Source organism: Vombatus ursinus, unplaced genomic scaffold, assembly GCF_900497805.2.
Source record: "Vombatus ursinus unplaced genomic scaffold, bare-nosed wombat genome assembly UNPS02009994.1, whole genome shotgun sequence".
Classification (NCBI taxonomy): domain Eukaryota; kingdom Metazoa; phylum Chordata; class Mammalia; order Diprotodontia; family Vombatidae; genus Vombatus; species Vombatus ursinus.
This window is the reverse complement of record NW_020949772.1, coordinates 5,510,379-5,534,193: the sequence shown is the minus strand read 5'-3', so window position 1 is coordinate 5,534,193 and position 23,815 is coordinate 5,510,379. Positions and strand designations below refer to the sequence as shown.

The 23,815-nt window shown below is 45.1% G+C and overlaps 1 protein-coding gene across 1 annotated transcript in view; it reads left to right on the top strand.

Annotated features, from left to right (window-relative positions):
• Positions 1–23,815, top strand: part of DNAH10 (dynein axonemal heavy chain 10) — a 165,725-nt gene that overhangs the window by 125,770 nt on the left and 16,140 nt on the right. Inside the window, exons 55-64 of the mRNA XM_027853515.1 lie at positions 710–907; positions 1,585–1,746; positions 8,956–9,130; positions 12,808–12,989; positions 16,168–16,304; positions 18,009–18,226; positions 18,881–19,102; positions 19,436–19,583; positions 21,606–21,885; positions 23,575–23,804. Of these exons, the coding sequence (XP_027709316.1) occupies positions 710–907; positions 1,585–1,746; positions 8,956–9,130; positions 12,808–12,989; positions 16,168–16,304; positions 18,009–18,226; positions 18,881–19,102; positions 19,436–19,583; positions 21,606–21,885; positions 23,575–23,804 (1,952 nt within the window). The remainder of the gene's footprint in view (positions 1–709; positions 908–1,584; positions 1,747–8,955; positions 9,131–12,807; positions 12,990–16,167; positions 16,305–18,008; positions 18,227–18,880; positions 19,103–19,435; positions 19,584–21,605; positions 21,886–23,574; positions 23,805–23,815) is intronic.

Below are 23,815 nucleotides of genomic sequence, written 5' to 3'. Positions count from 1 at the left end.
TGAGAGAGGATCTGCTGTATCTTCTTAGGCATTCTGTTCTGTGTTGGGAGAACTTTCACCATTAGAAAGTTTCTCTTTAGGTTTAAGGCTTAACACTGAAGGAAGATTTAGAACCATCCTTATGTCAGGAAACCATCTGGGTTTTTTTTTTTTTAAATTTAGCATAGCAGGAGAGGAGAAATTCTCCTGAAAAGTTGTATTTATTTAATTAGGGAGTGACATTTTAGGTCTCCAGTGCCTTTGTACATAAAGTGTGGATCATACTTGATGGTATTCAGACTCTATTGTGTCAAGGAAATATTTACCTCTGGGAAGACAGATCTCCCTCACTGTAGGGAGATACAATTGCTACCCTCTACATTCTAGCCTAGGAATCATCATTGTTGTTCAGTTGTTTTTTAGCCATGTCTGACTCTTCGTGATGCCACTTGGGATTTTCTAGGCAAAGACACTAGAGTGGTTTGCCATTTCCTTCTCCAGCTCATTTGACAGATGAGGAAACTGAGACCAAAAGGGTTGCCCAGGGTCACACAACTAGTAAGTGTCTGAGGCCATATTTGAATTTAGGTTTTTCTGACTCCAGGCCTGGCGCTCTAGCCACTGCACCGCTAGCTTCTCTCAACATCATAGCCCAGCTTTATCAGAAAGAGAACACCATCCACAGCTTCTTAGAGAAGATTCCCCTCACATTTCTGCCCTTTTGCTTTAGGGGAGAATCCAATGATTCCGCCCGATTACACAGAAGACGTGGTAGGACATATTGTTATGGTCCATGAGTCTGTTGGCGAGTTCAGCAAAAAATTCCTCCAAAAACTGAGGCGAAGCAACTACGTCACTCCCAAGAACTACCTTGATTTTATCAGTACTTATTCCAAGTTACTAGATGAAAAAACTCAATTCAACATAGGTAAGATTTATATACGGAAGGAGGTTCTACCTGCTGATGGACATACTTAGGAAAGACACTTTAATGTGTCCGTTCTTTGTCTCGGTGGCACAATCATTTCACCCCTTGCCCCATGACCGTGGCTGAACCCTCCCTAGTGGTGAGTAAGAACAGTAACTAATCAGCTTTTTAAAAAGGTTACTGAAAAGCTCGTTCTACCTTAAATAGAGGAGTTTTAGAAATGGTAGAGCTTTCCAGAGCAGGCAGACTCCACCAGAGATCTGTTTTCAGGAGAATTTCTCCTCTCCTGCTATGCTGGAAGAATGCTGGCAGCTTTTTTTGGTTCCTGGATAGAGCCGTTGGGGTGCTCTGTCATGTTTCCATTATGCCTTAGAAATTACGGTGTTAAAAATATTACCAGTCACAGCTGGTATTTCACTTTCTAAATGGTGCCTGTTGGCCCTTGACATTTTTAATCCAGAGTCAGAACAATCATATTGGCTAATAGCATCGGGGTCCCAGGATGCTGATGTGAGTGGCATGGCGTATTATATGTCTCCACAAAGCCTAGAATCATCAGCTGGTTGACGACTCCCCACTGTGATTAGAAAAATCAGAGTGAGGTCATTTAAATGAAGTCCTTTGAACTTTGTTTTGAATTTTCCTCCTGGTGAGCATTTGAATTGTGTTCCACTCAGCACAGTGCAAACGTCTGGAAGGAGGACTGGATAAGCTGAAAGAAGCCACCATTCAGCTGGATGAGCTGAACGTGAAGCTGGCAGAGCAGAAGATCGTCCTGGCCGAGAAGTCAGCTGCCTGTGAGGCTTTGTTGGAGGAGATCTCGACGAACACGGCAATAGGTAAGTAACGGGCCAAGACGTCTGAGGCAGACAGGCAGGCAGAGCCAATGGGTAGCCAACCAAGGCGCCATCATGCAAGGGTACCTGTGGTGGGTCCTCTGCTCTCTTTCTGAGTAAATAAATGAATATCAGGTCACAGTTGTCAAATGAAATCATTAATCTAGGAAAAACGAGACCAGAGAGGCCATCTGGTCCAAGGCCCTTGAGCCTTGCTCAAGAGATCACGCGGCAGGGCAGCTAGGTAGTGCAGTGGATAGAGCTCCGGCCTTGGAGTCAGGAGGATCTGGGTTCAAATCCGGCCTTAGACACTTGGCACTTACTAGCTGTGTGACCTTGGGCAAGTCACTTAACCCCGACTGCCTCACCAAAAAAGCAAAAAAAGAGATCACGCAGCTTAGTAAAAAGTGGAAGAACCAGAATGTGTATTTCCCTTCAAACCCAGTGTGCTTTCTACTTGGCCGTGGTTGGACAAGTCAGTATTAATGGAGACTCTACCATTGAGTCATGAGAATTTGAGCTAGGTTCAAGTTCCTGCCCTCAGTGACCTGGTCTAGAAGAACTCTTTTCACCTTTTGATTCTGGGATTAGTTGTTCCTTCTTCGTTGTTTGAGCACTTAGTTTGTCTCCTTCACTAAATCCTCTCCACCTCCCTGTACCCTCCTTTGCAGGGAGTCATAGGTTGACCAACTGTCAACTCTTGGTTTGCACCTATATGCCGGTGACCCCCAGATCACTGTCTTTGGCCCCGACCTCTTACCTGGTCTTTCTAACACTTGCAGATTTCTTGTTCACAGTTTCAGTCCAGATCATCATGGCCTCCTCTGGCTTTGCTTATTATAACAGTGACCTCACCCAGTGCTCTTCGTGACCTCAGTTTCTTCTCTCTCTTGTCTATTTTATACATTCCTTTTGAAATTCTTGCTCTCAGATGCTGTTCTCATGGTGTTACTATCTCATAGATGCTCCTCATTGATCAGCATATTAACTTCAGATTCTGCTGCCCAGTTGGGAAGAGCTGCCATCATTGGCTATTTCCCCCCTCCCACTCCTGCCCGTTCCATGATCTTACCAGCTCGATATCTGGTTCTTCATCCAAAGTGATGTAGATCTGTTTATCAGCTTGGGCACATTGGTAACTATCCTTCTTTTTGTCTTTGCATGTGCCTTTGAATACCCTTCCTCTGATAGTCAAGTTAATAAGACACTTGAGTCCATCCTCCAGTCAGCTGTAAAACTGATCTTCCTAAAGCACGATGAGCTATGCTATGCAGGGTTACCTAAGGTGGACAGGTCATGGTGGAGAGTTCTGACAAAATGCAAACCACTCCAGCATCTTTGTCAAGAAAGTTTCATGAATGGTATTAAAATGATAAAAGTTTTGACATCGGAAGATGAGCCCCTCTGGTCTGAAGGCATCCAGTATGCCAGTGGGAAAGAGTGAAGGACAATTACAAGTAGCTCCAGAAAGAATGAAGTGACTAAGCCAGGGCTGAAAAGAAACCCAGCTGTGGATGCATGTGGTGGCAAAAGGAAGGTCTGATGCTGTAAAGATCAGTATTGCACAGGAACCTGGAATGTAAGATCTAAGAGCCGAGGTAAGCTGGATGTGGTCAAACAGGAGATGGAAAGATTCATCATTGACTTCTTGGGTGTCAGTGAACTTAAATGGACAGGGATGGGTGAATTTAATTCAGAGGATCACTACATATACTACTGTGGGCTAAAATTCCTTAGAAGAAATGGAGTAGGTCTATATTCAATAAAAGGGTGCAAAAGCAGCACTGGGGTATAATCTCAAAAATGACCAAATAATATCTGTTTGAATCTAAGGCAAACCATTCAATATCACAGTAATATAAGTCTGTGCTCCAAAGGACTGATGTCTAAGAGGCCAAAGTTGATCAGTCCTATGAAGACCTACAACATCTTCTAGAAATAATACCCAGAAAATGTCACATTTAGTAGGAAATCAAAAGATAATTGGAATAACAGGCAAGTTGGCCCTGGAATACAAAATAAAGCAGGGCAGAGACTAATGGTTTTGTCAAGATAACTTGCTGGTCATAGCTGACAATCTTTTCAACAGCCCAAAAGGCATCTCTAAACATGAACATCACCAGATGATTAATATTGAAATAAAATGGATTCTACTTTCTAATTCTAATTATACTTTGCAGCCAAAGGTGGAGAAGCTCTATACAATTATTTAAAACAAGAGCTGAGGTGATGGTGGCTCAGATCATGAGCTTCTTATTACAAAATTCAGACTTAAATTGAAGCAATTAGAGGATCATGTGTGAATTAAATAACATCTCTAATGACTATGAAGTGGAAGCGATGAATAGATTTAAGGGTTTAGATCTGATCAATAGAGTGCCTGAAGAACTATGGACAGAGAGGTTCACAATATTGTTGCACGAGGCAGCAACAAAAACATTGCAAAGAAAAAGAAGAGGAAGAAAGCAAAATGGCAGTCTGATGAGGCTTTACAAATAGCTGAGGAAAGAAGGAAAGTGAAAGGTCAAGGAGAAAGGGAAAGATAGACCCAGCTGAATGTGGAATTCCAGAGAATAGTAAGGAGAGATAAGAAGGTTTTCTTAAATGAACAATGCAAAGAAATAGAAGAAAACTGTAAAATGGGAAAGAAGAGATCTCTTCAAGAAAATTAGAACTATCAAAGGAATGTTTTAAGACAAAAGGGTAGGGATTTAACAGGAGCAGAAGAGATTAAGAAGAGGTGGCAAGAATATATGGAAAAACCATACAATAAAAAGCCTAACATCACCATATTAACCACACGATGGTGTGGTTACTGATCCAGAGCCAGACATCCTGGAGAATGAAGTCGAGTGGGCCTTAGGAAGCATTGCTAACAATAAGGCTAGTGGAGGTGACAGAATTCCAGGTGAGCTATTTAAAATCCTAAAAGATGATGATGTTAAGGGGTTGCATTTAATATGCCAGCAAATTTGGAAAAAAAAAAAAAACCACAGTGGCCACTGGATTGAAAAAGATCAGTTTACATCCCAATCCCAAAGAAGGGCCATGTCAAGGAATGTTCAAATTACACAACAGTTGAGCTCATTTCATACAGCAGCAAGGTCATGCTTAAGATTCTGCAAGCTGTTGTTGTTAAGTCCTTTTCAGTCATGCCCGACCCTTTGTGCCCCATTTGGGGTTTTCTTGGTAAAGATAATGGAGTGGTTTGCCATTTCCTTCTCCAACTCATTTTACAGATGAGGAAACTGAGGCAAACAGAGTTAAGTGACTTGCCCAGGGTCACACAGCCAGTACCAGATTTGAGTTCAAGTCTTCCTTGCTCTGGGCCCAGTACTCTATCCACTGTGCCACCTAGCTGCCCATTCTGCAAGCGAGGCTTTAGCAATATGTGAACCGAGAATTACCAGAAGAACAGGCTGGCTTTTAAAGAGGCAGAGGAACTAGGGACCAAATTACCAACATTCACTGGATTATGGAGAAAGCAAGAGAGTTCCAGAAAAGCATCTATTTCTGCTTCATTGACTACAGTGGAGCCTTGACTCTGTGGATCACAACAAAATGTGCAAGTTCTCAAAGAGATGGGAGTACCAGATCATCTTACTTGACTCCTGAGGAACTTGTTTGCAGGTCAAGAAGCAACAGTTAGAACGGAACATGGAACAATTGATTGGTTTAAGCTTGGAAAAGGAGTACAACAAGTCTGTATATTATCATCTTATTTATTTAACTTATATACATCATGGGAAATGCCAGGCTGGATGAATCAAAAGCTGAAGTTAAGGTTGCTGGGAGAAATATCAACAATCTCAGATGTGGAGATGATGCCACTCTGATGGCAGAAAATGAAGGAGAATTAAGAAACCTCTTGATGAGGGTGAAAGAGGAGAGAACAAAAACTGGCTTGAAGCTTTACATAAAAAAGGAAAAACTAAGATCTTGGCACCTGGTCCCATCATTTCCTGGCAAATAGAGGGAAAAAGAATAGGAGCAGTGTTGCATTTATATTCTTGGGCTCAAAGATCACTGCAGATGGCAACTGAAACCATGAAATTAAAAGGTGCTTGCTCCTTGGAAGAAAAGCTATGGCGGGTCTGGACAGCACACTAAAACAAAGGTACATGTAGTCAAAACTACTTTTTTTCCTCCAGTAGCAATGTATGGCTGTGAGAGTTGGACTATAAGGAAAGTTGAGTGCTGCAGAAATGATGCTTTCAAATTGTGGTGCTGAAGAAGACTTTTGAGAGTCCCTGAGACAGCAAGGAGATCAAATCAGTCAAAAGTTAAAGAGGTTAATTCAGATTACTCATTGGAAGGTTAAACACTGAAACTGAAGCTTTCATATTTTGGCCACATAATGAGAAGACGGGACCCATTGGAAAAGACTCTGACGTTGGGAAAGATTGAAAGCAAAAGGAGAAGGGAACGGCAGAGGATGAGATGGATGGATAGTGTCATGGAAGCAATGAACACGAACTTGGACAGACTTTGGGCGACAGTGGAGGATAGAAGGGCATGGAATGTCATGGTCACAAAGAGCCGGACGTGACTGAACAACTAAAAGCACAGGTCTGACTCTTGTCACCCCACTATTCAATAAATTCCAGCAGCTCCCTGTTAACTCCAGCGTCAAAAGAAGAATTCTCTGTCTTTCAAAGCCCTTCTTAAGCTCGCCCCTTGCCACCCTTCCAGTCTTCTTACCCCTTATTCATCCCCATATATTCTGGGATCTAGTGATACCAGCTTCCTTGATGTCCCTCACATAAGATAGCTTCCAACTCCCAGGCATTTTTTTTAAGGCAATTGGGGTTCAGTGACTTGCCCAGGGTCACACAGCTAGTAAGTGTCAAGTGTTTGGTCTGAGGCCGGATTTGAACTCAGGTCCTCCTGACTTCAAGGTCGGTGCTCTATCCACTGCACCACCTAGCTGCCCCCTCCTAGGCATTTTCACCGACTGTCCTCCATGCCTCATTCCCACCTCTTGACTTCCCTGGCTTCCTTCAAGCCCCAGCTGAAATCCCACCTTCTTCCTTTCCTGATCCTTCTTAATTCCAGTGCCTTCTGTCTTCCGTGCTTGTTTAATGAATATTTACTTCCAGGCACTGTGCTAAGGGCTGGGGATACAAAGAAAGGCAAGACAGTCCCTGCCCTCAAGGTGCTCCTAGTCTAATGGGGGAGATAGCACATTAGAAGAAGCAGAAGAGGTGGGGAGGGGAGGAGAGAGAAGGGATCTGGTTGAGGGACTGAGGAATTCCTACAGCTGGCTGGGAAATGATGAGATGGCTACCCTGGGCTCCCTCCTTAAGTGGAAGATCTCAGAGGTCTCCAATGCCCACCCTCCATTTTCTCCAGTCAGAGGCAGGAAGGGTCCCCAGGGCCGGCAGGTACTGAGAGGTAGTGAGTTTTGGAGTTGATGTGATCTCGTGGAATGAGAAGTCTTTGGAGAACATGATGAAGTCCGGGTGAGCAGCTAGGTGGGCGCATAGTAGGTGCTTAATCAATGCTTTTTGACTGACTCTTCTGAGACACTTTTGAGTTCCATCCCTTCTTTTCAGCCCCATGGACGACACCTTCTAGGTTCTGGTCACTTTGCCTCATACCTGAACTCATTATGCTCATCACTGGCTTCTGGATTCCAGACTGATCTTCCTAAAGCTGTACTTTGTGCCCGTCACTCCCACCCCACCCACCACCACGTGAACCCCTCAGTGTTAATGACAGCATTAACTGCAGCAGCTATTTGTCTGGGTGCCCACGTTCCTCCTTGGGCTGTCTGGAGCCAACCTCTCTATCCTTCTTTCTTACCCGATCTTTTTACAGTTGTTCAGCCTTCACCAAACTGGTCAACACGCTGTCTTCTGAACACGCCGCAGTCACTTACTCCTTCCTGCCTTTGCTTGTGAGGGCGTGTGGTGTAGTGGAAAGAGGGTCAGTTTCGTTGTCAAGAGACTTGACCTCTTACTAGCTATGCCACGATGGGCAAATCACCTTTCTGAGCCTCAGTTTCCTTATCTGTAAAATGCCAGTAATAACACTCGCACTACCCACCTCATGGGGTAACAGGATCTCAGGGCTGGAGGGGCCTCAGACGCCATATGTTTCCCTCTCTCCTGGAAAATAATCTGTCCAGAGCCTGTCCTGATGAGTCGCAATGCACCCTCAGAACCTCTCCACCCAAGGCTCCGTCCTGCTTCTGAAAAGCTCTTGTTGTTAGGAATTTTTTTTTTTTTCTGCCATGGAGCCAGAATGTGCCTTTTTGCCACTTTTACCCACTTTTCCTGATCCTGTCCTCTGAGGAAGAGTCTCACCCACCTTCCACATGACATCCCTTCACACCCCCAGACCATTCGGTTCTCCAGGCTCAGCATCTCCAGTTCCTTCAGATCTTCCCCAGATGATATGAACGCAAGGCCCTTCCCTCTCCTGGTGCCTCCTCTGGTTGAGGAGTGATTAGCTGCTCTCCTTCTGGCAGGTGGAGGGCACTGGTGAATGCCCGCTGTATCATGGCACCTTACCAGGCCCATGCTCTTTTTCTTGAAATCCTTGTCTCTTTCCTCTTCCTACCCCAACAGTGTGTAGTTCATCTTACCCAAAAGACAAAAATACCTTGTTTCTTCCTCTGATCTCTATTCTAATGTTGTCAGCCAGCCTTCTCCCTTATGGTCATAGGAACATAGATTATTTAGAGCTGGAAAGGGACTTTAAAGGCCACAGTCCTCCTCTCTTATTTTACAGATGAAGAGACTGAGGCCCAGAGAGTTTAAGTGACTTGCCCAGGATCACATAGCTAAGAGGTGTCTGAGGTGGGGTTCAAATTCAGGTCTTTCTGACTCCAAGTCCAGGACTACATGCTTGATAATATGATAAAGCTAAATCTGATGGGAAAGCAGTAGTAGGGAAGATGGGTATAGGAAAAGGAGGCCAGTGGGAGAGTGGGGAATTTAAATAAACTAGCAGGTAGCAGAGACGGTTTCCTTGGGATGGCCTCAGCTTAGAAGGAGCTGCCCCAGAGATCCCAGCGTCCAAATGAGGCCAGAAGGGAGGAGAGAGGAGAGAACCAGAGGAGGCCTGTGGACGCCGGGGTCCGAGAACTCAGGGCTCCTCCCGGTGAGCCCAGAGGATGTCTGAGAACGGCATTAATCAAAGAAAGCCAAGCCACTCCTGTGTGTTTGCATCAGTTGGGACATTACGCTTTCCCACCTTGTCCTGCAGCGGAGGAAAAGAAGAAACTCGCCGAAGAGAAGGCCACGGAGATAGAGGAGCAGAATAACATCATCGCCGTGGAAAAAGCGGAGGCCAAGACGGCCTTGGATGAAGCAATGCCCATCTTGGAAGCGGCCAAGCTGGAGCTGCAGAAGCTGGACAAGTCCGACGTCACAGAGATCAGGTAACGTCTTCACGCACAGGGATTTCTCACGGAGGGGCTGAGCTGGGGGTCTGAGGTGCGAGGGCTGTCTCTGACCCTCCTGGCTGTGCAGATGCCGCCGAGCGCTCCAGGGGACTCCCTGGAGACGCCCCAAGTCACAGAGAAGGCGCTGGTCTGGGTGGTGGAGGGGGTTTTCCTATCATGAGAATCCCTCGTTTCCTCAGTGGCACCTCAGGCCTCTCCAGGAGGCTTTTCCTGATCCCCTCCAGCCGCTCGTGCCCTCCTCCTGAAATCATCTTGTTCCCATTTTGTATGTGCCTATAAATATACATGTGTTGTCTCCCCGTGATGAGAAGGAAACAGGCAATTATTAAGCACCATCTATGTACCAGGCCCTGTGCTAAGTGCTTTACAAGCACCCCATTTGATCCTTACAACAGTCTTACAGGTCAGTGCTATCATTATCCCCTTTTTACAGTTGAGGAAACTGAGGCAATCATTGATGAAGCGGCTTGCCCAGGGTCATCCAACTAGTAAGTCTCTGAGGCTGGATTTGAACTTGGGTCTCCCTGACTCCAGGCCCAGCACTCCGTCTGCTCCTTGTAAACCCCTTGAAAGCAAGGACTTCTGTCACTGTATTCTAAGCACCAAGTGCAGTACCTGGCACATGAATGAATAAATTAAAATGCATTTATTAAGCACTTATCATGTGCTAAGTGCTGGGGATATAAATACAGATCAGCGGGTGTTACTGCAGGGCAAACACTGGGTGCCTAATGAAGGCTGTTGACCAATTGGTTGATGGAATTCTACACCTAGGTCCAGAACAACAATAAAATAAACATTTTATTATTAAAATAGTTAAAATAAATATTAAATAAAATAATTAAATTAAAATATTAAAATAAAACCTATTTTAAAATATTAAAATGAAAATATTATGAACACTATTAGGTAGAATGGAATCCACATATGGTTTTCTCGCTCTTTGGACACACCAGGCACTTGAAAGATTAAACCGGTAGCCGCTCCGTCCGTAATTCCCAGTTGTGGCTACCAGACGAAACTCATGGCCAGCCTTTCAAAAATCAGTGGGTAAAAGGAGCCCATCCAGGCAGTTCTCCTCCTCGGCAGGAAGAGGGATAGGCTGCAGAGCCCTTTCTCTGCATTGTCTGCACCCCCCAGATGATTCTTTAGTGGATTCTGGAAGCTGCATCTCACATCACTAATGAAATCCCAGCAAAGAATATTGCCCTGCTGTCTTCGAAGGCGTTCCTTCTGCTCTGGCTTATTTTTGACTCCTTTCTCCCTTTTGACTCAGTGCACCCAGGAGTCTTTCCAAGGTGTTATCATTTGTATGACTTTGCTTCTTTAATCATAGCAATTCAATTGAATTCAACAGGTATTTATTAAACATCTTCTATAATTGGGGCAGCTAGGTGGTGCAGTGGATAGAGTGCCAGACCTGGAGTCAAGAAGAATCATCTTCCCATGTTCAAATTCAGCCTCAGACACTTACCAGCTGTGTGACCCTGGGCAAGTCACTTCACCCTGTTTGCCTCAGTTTCCTCATCTGTAAAATGAGTTGGGGAAAGAAATGGCAAACCACTCTGATACCTCTGCCTAGAAAGCCCCAAATGGGGTCACAGAGAGTCAGACATGACCAAAACAACCAAACGCGTAATCTGAGTGCTAGGTATATAACAACAAAAGCACAACATTCTCTGACCTCGAGGAACTTGTGTTCTACTGGCAGAGGGTGAGGGTGATATAGAACACGTACACAGAGAAATAAACACAGAGCACGGTTGAAATAGTACAAAATAATTTCAAGCAGGAGTGGGGTCAGGAAAGCCTCCAATACAAGATGGCGCCCGAGCAGTGCCTCGAAGGAAGCCAGGGAGGTGGCTAAGAGTCTAAGAGGCGGCAGTGAGGAAGGGGAACATTTCAGGCAGGTTGCAATGGGGGGCAGCCCGGGCACAGGTAGCTGTGTATCATCCTGTCATAGAGCTGGAAGCTGGAAGCGACCTCAGAGGTCCTCTCCTTCAATCCCTTCATCTTTGAAATGAGAAAGCTGAGGTCTACGTGAGTGACTCAGCCTGTGTCACCCAGGTAGTGAGCATCAGGGGTAGGATTGGAACCCAGGTCCTCTGAGTCCAGCACCATGCTCTTTCCACTGTGCCTCACTGCCTCCCTTCATGTACTCATCACCCAAGTTGGCTTTGTCCAGCCTAATTCTAATGCTTGTGCTGTGCCCAACACTCTTCTTTTTCCTTTCTGCGTGCTCATTTGAAATGGTTTCAGAAGGAGATGATGTCATGTTTGTCTTAGTTTTTAGAGGTTACCTGTCTTCTCTTTGAAGTCAAATAGGCTTGCTTTGTTTTTTTTTTTATTTATTAATGAAGTATTTGATTTAGGATTGCACAGTTTCTCTGTCCAGAAAGCAAAGCATTTATCTAGAGATGTTGCTGTTGGTAGCAAGAAGTAGTCTTTTCCCAGGGGAATTATTCCTTTGCTAGTTACCTGTGGCAAATGAAGTCATCCTCATTGCCAGGCTGAGAAGTCAAGAAGTCAAGGTTAGGAGGGCAGCCTGCCTGTGTAGTTTCTTGATAGAAAAGGTTTGCTTTGCTTTTGGATTAGCCCAGGTAAATGGGTTTTGGGTTAGTAAGAGGCTGGGACATGCCACAGAAATGAACACATACCGTCCTCTGCCTTTACCGAGTTGAGTTCCTTCTCATCTCCGAATTCTGTGCCTAAGTGAAGACAGACAGACAAACCGCACCATCCCCTTTATCTCATTCCCATGTCCTTGGTTTAATTCAGCAGGATGCCAGGCATCCCTTCTCACACCCATTGGTCATCACTGCATGGTCCTGATTTTTGCTCGCCAGTTCAGGTTTATGTCCAGTGTCCCCCGGGGTTCTTTTGGTGGCCTTATGCCATCCATCCATGCAGAGACTCGGATACCAGCGCGTGGAGCAGCCAATGCAATGGCTCAGTCTTTGTGCCTTCATATTTTGGGGGGATTGCTTTTTGGGGCCACTGTCTCAGATTCCCTGCCTCTCCAACTGTGCACTTTCTGGTGAGAAGAAAAAAGTGCTCTTCCTTGCCTTCATTTCTGGATTTATGTTTTGGGATCTTTGGGCGTCATATTTGGATGAGATAGCAAACCTTACACATTTCTCATCCAGAGAAAGACCCTGGAAAGGAGCCTTCTTTCATGGCCTTCTAGATGACCGTGGAAAAGTGGAAAAAGCAATGCAGGGGGCCCTAGTTCAAATCTTACCTCTGATACTTTACTACCAGCGGTGACCTTGGACAAGTCACTTACTCTCAGTTAAGTGCCTTGGGCCTCACTCCGCTTGTCTGCAAAATGAGGGGGTTGAACCCTGTAGGGTAGGGCAGTCCTGGCAGAGTTCCTGCAGACATTATTATCCCCATTTTCAGTTGTGGAGACTGAGGCTCAGATAGGTTACCTAATTTAGCCACGGTCACACATCTGGAAAGCATCAAAGCTGGAATTCAACCCTATAGATCTCTTGACCCCCCCAAGTTCAAAGTTCTGTTACCACCGAACTCAACGTGCTACTTCCCACCGCTAACATCAGTGTCTTTAAATGCTTACCTCAAGCCCTTCTTAATTTACATTTTGTGATTCTGCCTTTGATTGATTTCTCTGGTCTTTCCCCCCCGCCCAGGTCTTTTGCTAAGCCTCCTAAACAGGTGCAAACTGTTTGTGAGTGTATTCTGATTGTGAAGGGGTACAAGGAACTCAACTGGAAGACGGCCAAAGGCATGATGTCTGACCCGAACTTCCTGAGGTCTCTCATGGAGATGGACTTTGATTCAATTAGTCAGAGCCAAGTCAAGCACATCCGAGGCAAGTGGAGATGACTGGCGTGGACGCTGTCCCAGCTTTCTCTAGAGCTTCCCGTGCTTCTGTTGGCTTGTTTCAATCCAAATGAAACCCCGGAATTTGGGGTTTGTTTGATCTCTTGGGAGAGAGATACAGCTGGGGTCCTAGGGAGAAACACGTAACCCAGGACTAAGAAGGAGCAGGTGGTTTTCCATTTACAGGGTCCATGGCTTTGACTTCAGCGAGGGGATTTGGGACGCCTTAAAAAACCACATTCTTTTTCTCACTCTCAATGGCATCTACAAACTCATCTGGCAAGACTCAGCCTTTTCACTTGGTGTTTCACATACTTCATTTTTCTCCTGTGCTTGCACTTCCCGCAGAGGGGTAGGGTAAGCTTTGACCTGACCTTGACCTTTTCCCAGGAGACTTCCTCCTGTATAGAGCTAATGCTGACACATTAAAAAGTGGATGGTGACTATGTGTCCCAAGTTACCAATTAACAGTCAACCCTTTGGTGCTTTGGTTCCTGAGGACCCAAGCATCCTTCAGGCCTGAGTTCTGAAGGAGAAGATACGCCCCTTCTTAAAGACCAATTTTCCTGCATCTATACCTATCTATATTTATGTCATCTGTGCCTATACTTATGCTTATATTTATATCTATACCTATGCCTATATCATCTATCCCTGTATCTATGCCTGTGTCTATAACATTTATACTTATATCTATATCATCTATCTTATATCTATGCCTATATCTGTAACATTTATACCTATATCTATATCATCTATCCCTATATCTATGCCTGTATCTACAACATTCATACCTATATCTATATCATCTATCCCTATATCTATGCCTGTATCTATAACATTCATACCTATATCTATATCATCTATCCCTATATCTATGCCTGTATCTATAACATTCATACCTATATCTATATCATCTATCCCTGTATCTATGCCTGTGTCTATAACATTTATACCTATATCTGTATCATCTATCCCTATGTCTATGCTTGTATCTCTATTTATATCTATACCTGTACTTATGCTGTGTGTATATCTATTCCTCTATCTCTGTATCTGTATCTATGTAATCAATATCATACTCGACATCAGTGAGGAAAGCACTTATAATTGTATAGCCATAACTGTTTAGCGTGCTGTTTTTGTTATACAAGTTCATAGACGCCTCCATCGCAGGTTTAGACTGGAAGGCACCCAGTAGAGCAGCTAGTCTGGCCCCTCCATTTCACCGTGGGGGACAATGAGACCCAGAGAGGGTTCAGTGGCTTGCTTCAGGTCGCTCACCTGGGTAGCGCCTACAGAACCAAGATCTGCGCCTCGGTCCTGTGACCGAGGCCTCCCGTTCCAGGACACCTGCCCCAGTAGCAGGGCGTCCTCTTCTGATTCTTGTGTCATTTTGACGTCAGTTTTGCCCCCTCCACAATAAATTCTCCCTTCGTGTTACCTGTTTCCAGTTAGATAGAAGGACCACCGTAGGGGAGCTCTAAAGCGTAGCTGTGTGTTGGTTTTATCTGAGGACCCTCTCCCACTAACAGAAAGCCAGAGTCCTCTCCCTGAAACTTTGATGACCCCATTGCAAACCTGGGCCCCAGATCTCAGGCCTGCCAGCGATGGCAGATGTAATGCAGGCCCAGCTTGGCAGGGATTCAGCTGCAGACACAGGCAGAGCCTCTCAGCAGAGACCTTGACAGTCTAGTAGTAGGAAGGGAGTGGGGGGGGGGGCTCCAATTCAGTTCATGTCAGCTTGCCTTTGCCCTTCTAGAGGCTTCTGTCATATCCAAATGGTCAGTTATGAAACACAGCTGTCTGGGCTCTCAGATCTCAGACAGTTGGGTCTATATTTTATGGACATATTGATTAATGAATAATGAATCAGGAGTACTTAATTAGCCCCAAACATCTCATTTCTCTCTTTTTAAAGTGACAGGTATGCCTCATTTTCTTGAACTGTGTGTCCCACAGACTCCAAAGCAGGACTCATTATCTTCCCTCTCACCCCAAACCGTCCCCTCTTCTGAATTGCCCTGTTGTCAAGGGCATCACTTTTCTCCCGGTCCCTCAGGCTCACAACCTAGGAGTCATCCTGACTCCTCACTCTCACCCCATCGTATCCAAGCTGTGGCCAAGGCCCATGGATTCCACCCCTGCAGCCTCTCGTGAATATGCCCCCTTGTCTCCTGACACTGCCCCAACCCTGGTACAGGCCCCCACATCCCCTCACGCCTGGACTATTGGCACGGTGGCTGGTGGGTCAGCCTGCCTCCAGTCTCTGTCCAGGCCAGTCTATCCTTCACTCAGCTATCAAACTGATCTTCCTAAAGTCCAAGTCTGACCCTGTCAGACCTCCACGCCCTGTCCCGCTCAACACACCTCCGTGGCTCCCTATTATCTCCAGGATCAAATACAGAATGCTCTGTTGAGCATTCAAAGACCTTCATCATCTACCTTTCCAGTCTTCTTTTTTTTTTTCTTAAATTAATTAATTTATTTTTAGTTTTCAACATTCACTTCCACAAGATTTTGAGTTCCAAATTTTCTCCCCATCTCGTCCCTCCCCCACCCCAAGATGGCATGCATTCTGAATACCCCTAATCTGCCCTCCTTTCTATCTCTCCCCTCTTCTCTTATCCAGTTCAGTTTTCCTGTAGGGCAGGATAGATTCTATACCCCATTTCCCGTATATCTTATTTCCCAATTGCATGTGAAAACAATTTTTTTTAACTTTTGTTTTTAAAATTTTTTTTTTTTTAAATTTTAAAATTTTGGGTTCCAGATTTTCTCCCTTACCTTTCCATTCTTCTTACCCTGCACCCCATCCCCATGTACTCCGCCCCCTTGCTGTTCCCACACAAGCTCTAGGCATGTTCACTGACTGCCTCATACCTGACTTCCTTCACGCCCCAGCTAAAATCTCACCTTCTGCCAGAAGCCTTTCCCAGGCTTCCTGATCTTTGTGCTTTCTTCCTGACATCATCTCCAGTTTATCCTATATGTATTGTGTTTGTACACACTTGTTTGCCTGTTGTCTCCCCCCCCCACCTTAGATTGTGACCTCCTTGAGAGCAGCACTTTTTTTTTTTTTGTGTAAGTGCCTGACACATAGTAGGCACTTAATTAATACTTTTTGACTGACCTACTGACTGAAAATTTCACATCCTATCTTAAAGGGCTCTTAAAGACTCTTAATACAACCTTTGAAGAAATGGAGGCCGTAAGCAAAGCTGGGCTGGGCATGCTGAAGTTTGTGGAAGCCGTGATGGGGTACTGTGATGTTTTTAAAGAAATCAAACCCAAAAGAGACAAGGTACTGCTCATTTGTGAACTCGGGCTGAGTCCAGTCTGGAGCTAGCTGGCGTCTCATGCGCCCACGGTCCTTCCGTTGTGGTCTGCATTAGCAACCCCTCCCTGAACTTTCCTGTAGATTCTAGCTCTGAAATACACCTCCTTTTAGATGAATTAGGGAACGGGAAGAGCCGAGTTCTCCAAAAGTTTTGTCAAATTCTGTATATGAAGAGAATGGAAAAAAAGGGTTTTTAAATATGCTTCATTAAGGCAAGTTAAGATACAATTTGGAAAACCAAGAATGAAGAGGATCATTTGTATGTTTTAGTTTGCTAATTGTTCCCATTGATTAAAAAGCAAAGCAATAACTTACTGGTGCCATCCTCGCCTTTAAACGCCCTGTTCTGCACTTTTACCCTGGAGCCATATCTTAATGCTAGAAGTCACCAGGGTACACATGGAAATTATATATATATATATATATATATATACACACATATACATATACATACATACATACATATACACATATATGTGTTTATGCACACATATATGTATTATATATCTGCAGGGAGAAAAAAAAGGTGAGCCCCATGTATAGTGAGGGGCCCACAAATACAGAGAGGCCTGTGTTTAAGGAGAGAGCTGTCTTATGGCTCAAAGGGAAGGAGAATAAATATTTCTAACCTCTTCTCTCTCATCTTTCTCCAAGGGAGACTTTAAATTCCTGCCAAGAAGGGAAGCAAGAAGTTGGGATGGGAGGCTATTCTCTTCTCCTCAGATAAAGGGGATGTGGGGCTAGAAGTTTATCTGTTTTCTCAAATATCATTCATTTAGGGGATATGATCAGGTTCCATCTAACTTTGGATCATTTTGTCATTTTGGTGAGGAAGGAGGACCCCAAGGTCTATATCCAAGGCTTGACCCCTTCCCCACCTAATACCAAGTCCATGATGAACACACATAGATAATAGCAAATAAGCCATTTATCCAAATCCTAACGGAAATCAGAGAAGACTTACATAGAAGACATACCCGACAATACAGAATGAAGGAGCTCTCCTATTGGTAGTGAAATACTTGCGCTCATCCAAGAGCGTCCGAGGTCTCACCCAAGTGAAAAACTCCCCGAAGTCTCTGGAGTAGCAGGTTGGGGACAGGGACATGATGGGGCCTGCCAGCTCTTCCCAGAATCTTTTCCTTTAGCAATCGGAAGTGGGGTTGGCCTCTTCTATCTTCACTTGACACGACTGAACACTTGAAGACCTGAAGCTTAATGAGTGTCCAGAGGGGATTATGCTGAAGAGTGCTCTTGCCTCCTGCCCCTCACACAGGGCAGGGCCTTTATCTCCATCAATAAGGAGATCGTCCTATATCAATGGGCTTTGAAATAGGGGTCATATATATCCATATATATAAACATATCCACACACACGTATATATACACATACACACACACAGAAATGTGACCTCATGTTCACTTACATGCAAATTGAATTGGTCTAATTGTGTTGAAGGATTGAATCTTGGAAGCAGGGAGTTAAGAAAGTAGCTGAAGAAAGAAGTGCAGGTTCGGTGGTAGCCTGTGGCACTAAATCACGTGGTCCCCTGAATCCTTCACTGGATCACATAGGTGTGGTCCAAGCCTTAGAACAGGGCCTGTGTCCTTGTAGCCCCTCTCCCTTCCCCAATTCTCAGGCTTTGTGTCTACTCTTTAAAATAACAGGTGGCAAGGCTGGAGAGGAACTATTTCCTCAGTAAGAGAGAACTGGAAAGAATTCAGAACGAGCTGGCCACACTTCAGGCCGAACTGGAAGCGTTGGGAGCCAAATATGAGGCAGCCATATTGGAAAAGCAACAGCTCCAGGAAGAAGCCGAGATCATGGAAAGGCGGCTGATTGCTGCCGACAAGCTGATTTCTGGCTTGGGCTCAGAAAACGTGAGGTTAGCTTAATGTCATGACAGAAAATTAGGAAAAGTTTCTTATGTTGAATCCAGAAGGTGAGCAGATTGAATTGGGATGGTCGCCATTGTAAAATGGCTCCTGTGGCTAGACTTACTCGGCAAGAGGCTTCTTTTCTGTGTATCTAAGGCATGCAAAGGTTGTTTGTAAAGAGACTTTATATCCTGGTGAGTGCAAAGGACCCAGTGCAACTGTGGGACTAGAAAAGGACAGATGTCATAAGGCATATGACAGATCCCTGAGGCACCTGGAACTTGGGGATTGGTGGCTTCCGGCTCAGTGTCTGATGCCGATGGTTGTGGGAGTCAACACCACGGCTGGCAGGGTGATAAAGTGACCTGCGGGGTCTTTTGCGGCTTGAGAAGCCAGCGAGTAGAGCTGTAATCTGTTAGTTCTTAAATGTGGTGGGTAGTATTGTCCCACGGCCGTGCTTTTGGGCACGGCTGCTTTGCTAATGTTACCAATTCCTCATCTGGTGGTATGTCTCTACCAGCCTGAAGAAATAGCTGACTTGGCAGAATTTGGCAGGTAGACTTCTAGCGCTGCTGGGAGAATGTTGTGAGTCTTCTGAAGTTCCTACCCATTTGAGTCTGAACCTAATGACTGACCTGGGCTGACTATCTCTTCCCCGTCAGATGGATGACTGACTTGGATGAGCTGATACACCGGAGATTCAAGTTGTTGGGCGACTGTCTGCTCTGCTCAGCCTTCCTGAGCTACGAAGGGGCCTTCAACTGGGAGTTTCGAAATGAGATGGTCAATGTGGTGTGGCAAGGAGATTTACTGGAACGGGAAATTCCTCTGAGCCAGCCTTTTCGACTAGAAAGCTTGCTCACGGATGACGTAGAGATCAGTAGGTAGGTGACGCTCTTCAGCCGAGAGACCGGTGCTATCGTACCACGGCACAAGGCTTGGGAGGGGACAGCAGGGTGGGGGGTGGTGCTGGAGGAAGCCAGGCTCGGGCAGATTTATTATGGAAATAGAGGCCGGCCTCCACTTCTTCCCTAGAGCGGGGATGGAGCCGGCAGATGTCTCCTCCTGATACTGGGCACCAGGTCAGTGGTCTGTGCCGTTCCACTAGAGCCAGACAACTTTCTGCTCAACCTTTGGCATTGAGACTGAGCAACGCACTAAAAACAATCAAGGAAGCCTTGCATGCAGCACTGATTTTCTGATGTTCTGATCTGCAGGTGGGGCTCCCAGGGCCTGCCTCCTGATGAGCTATCTGTTCAGAACGGCATTCTCACCACTCGAGCTAGTCGCTTTCCTCTGTGTATCGATCCCCAGCAGCAAGCCCTCAACTGGATAAAGAGAAAAGAAGAGAAAAATAACCTCCGGGTAGGGCTGATGTTATCAGCGACTCTTCTGACCCTACATGCTGTGAAATGATTGTGAATTTGACAGTCCTTACTCAAGTACTGATAGAAAAGACCTAGGGATGGCAAGTTGGAAGTTTGTGGTCAGCCCTGTATCCTTTTAACATTTTAAACAGTCAGTGGCTTGCATAAATGGCGCACTTTTCAAATTTGTGGATGAGACAGAGATGATGCAAAAAAGCTAGTGAGTTAGATGACAGAGTCAGAATCCATAAAGATGTCAATAGGCTAGAGTGTTGGGCCAAAGCTAATAATAATAATAATAACAATAATAATAGCTAACATTTATATGGTTCTTTAAAGTTTGCAAAGCATTTAAATATTTTACTTTTACACTTTACTGTTACAAAGCACTTTACTATTTTACTTTTACACTTTACTATTTTACTTTACGATTACAAAGCACTTTACAACTATTATCTCATTTGATCCTCAGATGAAAGGATACAACCCTGGAAGGCAGGTGTTATTGTCACCCCTATTTTATAGATGAGGAAGTGGAGGCAAACAGAGATCAAGTGACTTGGCCAGGGTCGTACAGCTCATAAATATCTGAGGCAGGATTTGAATGAGAATAAATGTAAAGTTTTACACTTTGGTTCAAAAATCAATTCCACAAGAGCAAGATGAAGAAGGCTCAGGTTTTATGAATGATGTAGGGAGTTTAGTGGACTTTCTGCACTATGGATACATCCTGACTGTGTGACCCTGGGCAAGTAAGTTAACCTCTCAGAGCCCAGACGACTCTCAAAGACTATAAATTGCAGAGCAGTTGCCAGTCTGCATTGGTGGAGGGATTTCCACATCAGGAGGTCCTCAGAATAAGGAAATACAGATTGCTCTCCTCTCCTCCTGGCTCAATAGGAGGTAACAATGTGACATTGCAGCCAAAAACCCAGTGGGAGAAGTCCTGGTTCCATTGTCCTCTGCCCTGGTCAGGCTGTGTCTGGGGGATCATGTTCAATCACGTATGCCATGTTTTAGAAAGGAGTGTGATCAAGGTGATTCAGGGCCTTGAGCTCATGCAGTATGAGGATGTGTAGAATGAGATGGCAATGTTTTGCTTTATGGGGGTATATCAGAGCTAACTTCCAATATGGAAGAGTGATTAAACTCAGTCCTCTTAGCCTCAACAGCCAAGTGTGGGCCAAGGGGTAGAAGGTGCAGAGAGGCAGCTTTGGGGTTGATGTAGGGAAACAGCAATGTCAGCTCATCAGGGCTGCATAAAAGTGGAGGGGGCTTTTCTGGGGGGCAGAGGGCTCCCCCTCAGTGGAGGCCCTCAAGGGAAGGCTGCTTGACCCCTTGCTGGGGCTGGAGTGGAGAGGATTCTGTGGCAGGCACATGGTGTATGAGATGGCCTCCGAGGACCCTTCTGTCCTGGTTCTGTGACACTGCCAGCAAATGTGGAGCGAGTGACCACAGCTTCTTCCTTTCCAGCTAGCACTTCCCTCCTGGGCTTCACACCCACACACAGACACATGAACGTGTATGGATATATGCATATATAGTCACACAGACATATGGACATACAGATACACATAGATACAGATGAACACAGAGACACGTAGACACACACAGAGACGTACTCACAGAAACACACACACACACACACTTTCTTCTCTCTTACACACTTCCTTGTTCCAATCTCTGCCCTCTTTTGTCTTCTAGCACTTCTGCTCTCCATTTCAAAGGCAGCCTTTACTGGCACCCCATTCCTCTACTCAGTGGCTCTTAATCAGTGATCTAAGAACTTGGTTATTAAAAATATTTTGATAACTGAACTGTATTTCACTGTAATTAGCTCCTTTGCAATCCTATGTATTTTGTTACGTCCATTTAAGAACATTATCCTGAGAAAAGCTCCAGAGGCCTTACCAGATTGACTGCCCATGGGGTCTGGGATGCAAAAAAAGACTAAGAATCTCAGCTCCCCCTCTTTTGGTGAGGGTGTATTCACTTTCCATTTGTTATGGTCTTTTTTCAGGTTGCTTCTTTTAATGACCCCGATTTCCTCAAACAGCTTGAAATGTCCATAAAGTACGGTACCCCTTTCTTGTTCCAAGATGTGGATGAATATATTGACCCAGTGATTGATAACGTATTGGAAAAAAATGTGAAAAACATTCAGGGACGACAGTTCATCATATTGGGGGACAAAGAAGTTGACTATGATGTGAATTTCAAACTCTACCTGAACACCAAACTGGCCAATCCCAAATATTCTCCATCCGTGTTTGGAAAAGCCATGGTGATCAACTACACCGGTGAGAACGGACAGGATCCTTGTCTTGAATCATTGGGTCATAGATTTAGACCTGTAAGAGGTCTCGGAAGCCATCCAGTCCACCCCTTGATGTTAGAGTTGAGGAAACTGAGTGCTACAGAGGTGAACTGAATTTCTGGGAGTCACACAGTGTCAGAGTCAGAATTTGAACCCAGATCTCTCTTATTCCAAGTCTAGTGCTCTGTCTGTTCAAGGAGCTGTGATTATGGAGTCCTCCCAGAGTATCATTAGATTTAAAGCTAAATCCTCCATTGTGGTTGCCGAATTCCAGTTTAATAATAATAATAATACTGATAACTAACACTTCTATAGCATCGTTTTAACAATGTCATTCCCTTGTTTGAGAATACTCAGTGGCTCCCCAGTCTAGGATAAAGTACAGCTTTTGAAGTCCTTCACAATCTGACTGTAGCTTACTTTTTATTCATCTATTCAGTAAGCATTTATAAGCATCTACCATGTGCAAGGCATGGTTTGGGTTCTGATGGCTCAGAGTGAATGTAAATAGCAATTGTTTCTGTTTTGGCCAGAAACCCCGGGTCCTCCCCTCCTAGACTGATTGTTTTTTTTAATAGATAAAAGAGGCCATTCTTTGCCTCCTTTCTTACCTAGTCTTAATCACTGAATGGGCGTTGCCTCAGACAAACTGAGACCTAGAAAAGATGTTAACTTAAAAAGGCCAAGTCTCCCACAGCATCCGGGTCCATCTCCAGTCCTCCTGATCTATATCTAGCCACTGGACCCAGATGGCTCGGGGGAGAAAGTGAGGCTGGTGACTTTGCACAGCGCTGCCTCACTTAAATCCAATTCACGTGTAAGTCATGACATCACCTTCCTGATGTCATTGGTCCTCTCCAAGAAGGAAGGACAAACAACAAACAGTAAGTATCTACCATGTGCCAGGCCCTGTGGTGGGCACTGGAGATGTGAAGGCAAAATGGTCACTTTCTCTAAAGGAGTTTACATTCTACTTAGGATCTACAACATTTGCAGAGATAAGTAAATACGAGATAATTTTCCATTACTCCTCTTCACGTTCCAGATATTCATGGTGTTCCCTTTCGCACAATCCCTGCTCCAGCCAAAGTAGCCTTTTACTACTTGCTGAACTCAGGATCCCGTTTCTTCTCTGTCTCTGTCTCTGTCTCTGTCTCTCTCCTCTCTCTCTCTCTCTCTCTCCCCCCCTCTCTCTTTCCTCTCTCTCTCTCTCTCTCTCTCTCTCTCTCTTTTTCCTCTCTCTCTCTCTTTTCTCTCTCCTCTCCTCTTTCTTCCTCTCTCTTCTTTCTCTCGTCTCTCTCTGTCCTTGAAGACAGCTGGCATAGTAACAAAACTCTAGTTTTGTTCTCTCTCTCTGGAATGCCCTCTCTCCCTCTCTCCTCACCACTATGTCGTAGATTCTTTTCTTCCTTCAGTTCTAAAGTTTGTGGGCCATCTCCTTCCTAGAGGACGTTCTCCCTGATCTTTGCAATTATCATTTACTTTTGCATCTTCACGTTGTATTCACCGATAGACTATGAGCTCCTCAAGCGCAGGGGCTGTGCCGCACTTCTGGCTCTGTGCACTGACTGACTTGTACTATGTGATGACACAAGGACCGATAAAAAATCGGAAAGCACTGTGTATTTGAAAAATCCTGAAAATAAGATCAGTCTCCGTGTCCTGTCCGTAGTCACATTGAAAGGCCTCGAGGACCAGCTGCTCAGCGTCATCGTGGCCTACGAGAGAAGAGAGCTGGAGGAGCAGAGAGAGCACCTCATCCAGGAGACGAGCGAGAACAAAAACCTGCTGAAAGACCTGGAAGACTCCCTCCTCCGAGAGCTGGCGACGTCCACGGGCAACATGTTGGATAACGTGGACCTGGTGCAGACGCTCGAGGAGGCAAAGATGAAAGCCACCGAGGTAAGGGCAGC